Source organism: Sus scrofa, chromosome 15 (assembly GCF_000003025.6).
Source record: "Sus scrofa isolate TJ Tabasco breed Duroc chromosome 15, Sscrofa11.1, whole genome shotgun sequence".
NCBI lineage: Eukaryota > Metazoa > Chordata > Mammalia > Artiodactyla > Suidae > Sus > Sus scrofa.
Genome location: NC_010457.5, coordinates 81,878,389 through 81,885,374, shown reverse-complemented (window position 1 = coordinate 81,885,374; position 6,986 = coordinate 81,878,389). Strand labels below are relative to the sequence as shown.

The 6,986-nt window shown below is 52.3% G+C and overlaps 1 protein-coding gene across 1 annotated transcript; it reads left to right on the top strand.

Annotated features, from left to right (window-relative positions):
* EVX2 (even-skipped homeobox 2) lies at positions 381–4,013 on the top strand. Its single transcript, XM_021075278.1, has 3 exons — positions 381–807; positions 1,706–1,983; positions 3,294–4,013. The coding sequence occupies exons 1-3, from the start codon at positions 381–383 to the stop codon at positions 4,011–4,013; spliced, it is 1,425 nt and encodes a 474-aa protein (XP_020930937.1).

The window sequence follows — 6,986 nt, the reverse complement described above, 5'->3', positions numbered from 1 at the left end:
CTCACTTCTTGTCTCTTCTCGTCTCCTACCTGGATCTATTTGTCTGCTCCGAAGCCGCCTTCATTACCCACTGACAGCAGCGTGTATTTATTTGCTTATAAACCTGTTACAATAAATGATTATTCGAACGGCGTCATTCGTACCTTAATGACGAGCGAGCGCTACTTTTTGATGAATGACATCTCGGGCTCGGAAGGATGTATGGGTCATTTTGACCAGTCATTCCCTCGCTCTGGCATCCCACAATTTTTCCGCCTCCCTCCAAAAGAGATAATAATATTTAGAGGCGCTCGCTGGGGCTGAATGAGAATTAGCCCTAGGCGCAGCCCATCATTAGGACGGGACAGCCGGGCCACTGTGACATTTTTTAGAAAGCTGAGATGATGGAAAGAATAAGAAAAGAGATGATTCTGATGGAGAGAGGGCTGCACAGCCCCACGGCCGGCAAGAGGTTCTCCAATTTGTCCGACTCAGCTGGCAATGCTGTACTCGAGGCCCTGGAAAATTCGCAGCACCCGGCTCGCCTCAGCCCTCGCCTGCCGTCCGCCCCCCTGCACAGCGCTCTGGGAGACCTCCCTGCCAAGGGCAAATTCGAAATAGACACTTTGTTCAACCTGCAGCACCCGGGCAGCGAAAGCACCGTCTCCTCCGAAATTGCGTCCGCCGCGGAGGGCCGCAAAAAGCCGGGCCATTATTCAGAGGCTGCCGCTGAGGCGGACATGAGCAGCGACGTGGAGGTGGGCTGCTCCGCGCTGCGCTCCCCCGGCGGCCTCGGCGCCGCGCCGCTCAAGGAAAACAATGGCAAAGGTAATCTCGCCGCCCGCGCCTCTCCGGTCCCATCCTCCCTGTTCCTCCGGTGCTTTTCCGGGCCCTTCTTGGTGCCTTCGCCCCTCTCCGATCTTCTGCAGCGAGCTGCAGAGAGCTGGCTCGAGCGGGGACAGGACGCAGGCCGGGATCGTGCCCTCTGGCTCTGCTCCTTGAGCTTCCCAGAGAGGAGCAGGCCTGGGGCCTGCCCTCGCTCCTGAGTCGGAGAAAATGTTTTCTGCGCGCGGGTCTAAAAACCCGTGCGAGTCGACAGATCTCTAGCCATCTACTGACATGCTCTGAGGGAAAGGTGCCCCGGGCAGCTGGTCTGAACTTCCCTCCCTCTGAATCCCAAGGCCGAGTGGAGGGGGCATTCTATGTAAGTCTAAGGGAGCCTCGCTGGGCGCCTCTGGGAGACCTTCTTGGGTCAGCGGGAGAAAGAGTTGAAAAGTAGAGCCACCCCCAAATAGTTCTGGTTTGAGCTCCTGTTGTCTTTCAAATCTTAAAATATTTTAAGCCAAACCCGAAAGACTGTCAAAGAAAGGTTAGAGGCCGTGCAGAAAGCTGTCCTGCAGTCCTCAGATCACGGCAAATCCAGAGCTTCCCAAACTGCTTCTAGATGTAGGCATTTTCCCTCGGCCAATTTTCCTCCTGAGTTGAAAATTTCCGATTATTAAAACAAAACAACCCTCCCTAATTGAGTTCCTATTATTTGGTTATGAAGGGCTCCCCAAACTTTATCGATTCCATTAACGGCAGCAATTTGTAAGCATGACAGACCCCATCAATTTAGGCAGCGCCTCGCCTTCCTCTCACGGCGTCCCCCATCCGCGTGCAGCCCCTGTGCCGGGATCTCGGTCCCACAGTGACTCATGCTCTGTCGGCGGCATTTGTTTGTCAGGGTACGCGGAGAGTGGCTCAGCTGCGGGCACCACGACGTCTGCGTCGGGCTCTGGCCTCGGCAGCCTGCATGGAGGCGGTGGCAGCGGAGGCAGCGGCGGGGGCCCGGCTCTGGGAGGCTCCGGCTCCGGCGCGGATCAGGTGCGGCGCTACCGCACGGCGTTCACCCGAGAACAGATCGCGCGCCTGGAGAAGGAGTTCTACAGGGAGAACTATGTGTCGCGTCCCCGCCGGTGCGAGCTGGCTGCTGCGCTCAACCTGCCCGAAACCACTATCAAGGTATTGAGTCCAGCACGCGCCTGTTCTAGCCTCCCCCGAGGTGTTGGGTTGATTTTTGTTTCTCTTTTCTTTTTTCTGGGTGGCTAGATTTAACTGAGGGCTGAAAACCCGCGGGGAGAGTCACCAAAGGAATTGGCATATTTATTTCTCAGCTCCCAAACCCGAAGGGTTGCCCGGCCTGACCGACCTGGAAAGGCCCCGGAATGGCGAAGCCAATGCGGCAAACGCTCGCCTCTGCTCAGCGCCTGCCCAGGTGCCCCTAGCCCATGTCCATGGCCCCTCTTTCCCATCCGCGGCGAAGCCGGCTAGTCTTTGTTCCTCTGGCACGAACCAGAGGCGAAACTTTTCATTTGCTTTTGATCGTGGAGATTTATTTTCCACATAAATCGTTACAACAGAGAGAAAAGGATGCTGTATTTTAAAAATCGATTGGGTTGAGAAAGTAGTTTTCTAAACATTTATTCTCCTGGGCAACAGGAAAAAAAGCAACCCCTCGGGGGGGAAGGCAACGAAATTGTCCTTCTTTGTATATCTTAAGGCGATTAATTTTTATTATACGTCCAGGAGGGACAGCCGGGAGGTTGGGCGCCTTAGTGAACACTTCACGGAGGAGCCGGCACTCTAGAAAAAGAAAAGAGGAAACTCCACGGGATAGGGGAGGAGTGTGGAAGTCTCCCTTCGGTTTGGTCCGGCTTTCTTTAATTTAGAGTTGTGACGAATGATGTCTTCATTAGATACTGTGTTGGGAGGGGTAGAAAAATCCCCTTCCCGGTTTAAGAGGATGTTGCTCCCGCCACTCAATTGATGCAAACGATTCCAATAAAATCATCCCTTCAATATCAGAATTGGACCCGTGCCCCTCGAGACAATTCCTTGCAGCTCAGAGGACTCAAGACCTCGCGCGGCGACTTTTTAGAAAAGCTGCCGCGGGAGCCTTTCTTCAAAGGAGGCCTAGAATCCCCGTTCAAATCCTGGGATTGAGAGACGGTGCTCAGCGAGGCTGGGCACTGGTGGGTGGCGGGAAAGGTTGGGTTGGGACGAAAAAATGCAGCCAAGAGTAAGAGAGCAGAAGCCTGAGGACACAGGGAAGAAGACTCTTCGCTGAGGAGGGTGTGCCCATGGCCCGCCACTCTGCCGCTGACACTGTCCCAGCTGGTAGAGCAGAGGGGACTATGGGCTGGGCCCGGTTGTGGGGGAGGGTTACATAGGCCAGGCCGTTCAGAGGTCCGGGAGGGGCGGGGAGGCCCGGGGTGGGGGTTGGGGCCTTGGGACGCTTCCTAACTCGGGCCGCGGCGCGGCTCTCCCCGCAGGTGTGGTTCCAGAACCGACGCATGAAGGACAAGCGGCAGCGCCTGGCCATGTCCTGGCCGCACCCGGCCGACCCCAGCTTCTATACCTACATGATGACGCACGCGGCCGCCACCGGAAGCCTGCCCTACCCCTTCCACTCGCACGTGCCGCTGCATTACTACCCGCACGTGGGTGTTACGGCTGCGGCCGCGGCGGCTGCGGCCTCTGGCGCAGCCGCCGCGGCCTCATCGCCCTTCGCCACTTCTATCCGCCCGCTGGACACCTTTCGCGCCCTCTCGCACCCCTACTCTCGGCCGGAGCTGCTGTGCAGCTTCCGACACCCAGGCCTCTACCAGACGCCTGCGGCCGCCGCGGGGCTCAACAGCGCGGCCTCGGCCGCGGCCGCGGCGGCGGCGGCTGCGGCCGCGGCCTCCTCGGCCGCGGCAGCCGGGGCGCCCCCCAGCGGCGGCTCCGCGCCCTGCTCGTGCCTCAGTTGTCACAGCAGTCAATCCGCCGCGGCGGCAGCCGCGGCCGCCGCCGCTGCTCTGGGGTCCCGGGGTGGCGGCGGGGGCGGCGGGGGTGGCGGCGGCGGCGCGGGGGCCGCCGGAGGCTCGGACTTCGGCTGCAGCGCAGCGGCGCCGCGCTCTGAGAGCGGCTTCCTGCCCTATTCAGCTGCTGTGCTTAGCAAGACCGCGGTGAGCCCGCCGGACCAGAGGGACGAGGCGCCGCTCACTAGATAACTACGTCGTCACCGCCAGGGGGCCGTTCCCGCCTCTCAGAGTGTGCCCGGGAACCCCCTGAGCGACCCCCGCGCCCAGTGTGCGCCCACGTGCCCTCAGCGCGCTGCCCGCTGCTGAAGCTGCCGCCAGGGGGCGCCCCAGCGCGGGAGGCCGAAGGGAACCTGCCCCAGTTGGGGGGAAAGAGCCGGTGCGAAAGCCGGGCAGGCGTCCCCTCAAATTATTTCTATTTTTATATTTGCTACCCAGCCACCTCCCCTCCTCTAAATATGTTTCCCGCCGCCCAGACCCAGCTTCCTGCCTCTGTCCCGAGCTCTTGGTCTCCCCAAGACAATCCCTTCCTCCCGAAACCAGTCCTCTGGCCCCGGCTTAAGCCCTCAGGCCTGGTTCCTCGGCTGAACCACGTGGCCGGAATCAACCGAGAACCGCAACAAAGAGAGAAGGGAATGGTGTGCGCTAGTGCTTTATGCGGGAGAGAAAGCCACCTCCGATGTTCCTGCTGCTGCTCTGTTTCTTCCATCCCTTCTTTTCTTAAACGAGGGTGAGAGGAGGTAGAATTTTTCTCTCAGTCTGAGCTTATTAGGGACCCTGTCGAAGAAGAGCGGAGGAACGGAGGTCTGAGAGGAAGGCCAGGAGGGCGGATGGAGAGCGGGGACGGCTGTGGGTGTGTTTGTGAAATTGTTTACTGTGTGCTGGGGCAAGGATGGTGGGGCTGTGGCCGCCGTCCCCGGGAAAAACGAAGTCACAAAGCCGGGGTGGGAAGAGGCGGCGGTCTCGCTTCCTCTCTCTCGGTCCAACGCAGTTCTCTCTTTTGATTTTCGGTTTGGAATGGAGGCGTCTTGCGTGTTTTATGCAAAAAGTAAAGACTAATGAGGTTGCCATGGTCAGGCCAGGAAAGGAAAGGGAAACGAAAAGAATGGGGAGGGCAAGACTGACAGGTCGCCATAGTATTTGAAGAAGCGTTTGCAGCTCAGTTTTCCAACTACCGGGTTTCCACTATATCTGGGAAATACTTGAATTTCTAGATTTATATTGTCCTGAAGCATTTTCTTAGACACTTTTCTAAGTTCGAACTCTATTTCCCCTCACCCTCTTCTCTCCTCGCTTTCCTTTCCTCGGGTAAAATGGTTCTTGGCTTATTTCTCACGCATGTCTATTGCGCCTCCGCCTCTGCAAAAAGCCACCGCTGGGTGTTGAGACCCGCTCTGCCAACCCTGGCTGCTGGAGGGGTTTCCTTGAACTTGAAGAAAGGCACATCAAAACCCACCAGTGTTAACTGCCACGTCAATTTTGATGCTAATAATGTGCAGATTATGACGAAAATTGCCAATCATGCTCTCTGATGGACCTCCTTTGAATGTGGAATTGGAGAAAAGTTCCCCGCACGGAGACCTGCTGTCAAGTACTAACAACCCGCTAAGGGAAGTCATTAGGAGAGACGGATAAGAGACTCGGTACATAAAACATTGTTCTTGGTGCATAGAATGTATGTTATTTAATGTTATCTCTGTTACCTGAAGTGATTTCGCAGAAGAAAGCCACGTTCTTATCATCTCAATTGCCAATTTTCATTTTGGTAACTTGGACGCCCTGGGTAGACTTTTCTCTGTTAAGTTGATATTCCACCAATGTGAACAGCCTCATTAAATCAAGCCCAGATATTTCCATAATGCTCCCCGCAGAGCCACTTCGCTCCTCACATAATGAGATTTTTCTGAAGAGTTGAAGCTCTAAAATAACTTGCTAGTGCATGTTTAGACCCAGCGAAGTGGGTATGTGTGTGTATTTAAATGTAGGTGTGCCACCTACATATCCGTGTGCGTATGTATATGTATATATACATATATGTGTATATATATTCTCTTAAGCATATACATATGTGAGAGATACACACACATCCGTATATATCCATTGGCACTCTTTTCTGTGATTTATTTCAAATTCGTGTTCTGACATATTTGTGTTAAAGACACTGGATTTTAAAAATTTATTTCCTAAAAATAGGCTTTCAGGAAACTTTTGAAAGAATTCACTTTACAGGGGGAAATTATTATTTTCATCGAATGGAAAATATTTCAAGGGGAAATGGTATAATTCCCTGGGGTCTATTAAGATATTCCCGTAAAATATTAGAGAACTTCCCAATGAAATAGCAATGATCTAAAGCTCAACTTTTGTTTTCTTTTTTCTTTAAGGAGATGAGACTACTTATGTTAAAAATGGATTATACCAGCTCTTACTGCGTTTACATTAAAATATTAATATATAATTTAAGGCTAAATAAAATAAACCAAAATATGGTACCCTTTTATCAGCTTTACCTTGTAGATTGTTAAAGTCCTTTCTTATGATCAGCTATCAGATGTATATAAGTACTTTAGGCAATAATGTTTACATTTCCCTCCAAAATATATATAATTGATGAGAACGCTGGTTGGTAAAATTAACATAAATTCATCTTACATTAGGTCCGTTGGATCTGGTTATTATATTAAAACAAAAGTGTAAATAAAGTCTTCGTGCTTTAAATATTGCTGGCTGTATGAACTCACTGTAAGATATTTTACAAATGTGCAATAATTACAAAGCTTTGTATATTACGTTATTTATTGTGTTTGGTCATGTAAAATAAATGTTATTTAAATCAAAGCGATTTTATTTGTTTAAGAGATTGCAAAACGGTGCGTGCTAGTGTTTGTTTTTAACTGTGGCATCCAGGGTTATGAGAATCTCTTAAAACAACATATTTAAATCCATATAATACACACATCAGACGGATTAATTCATTCTAATCATTATTTTTACAGCAAATACATTACTCATGTTTATAGGAGACATGCAGTATGTCCAAACATTGGTTTAGCGTTAATTGGCTGGCTAAACAGATAAGAGTGTTTAGTAGTAGTGTGTATGGATACGTAATGTAGAGGACACACCAGCACAGATACAGGGAGTGTATGCACACGACTCAGGGCT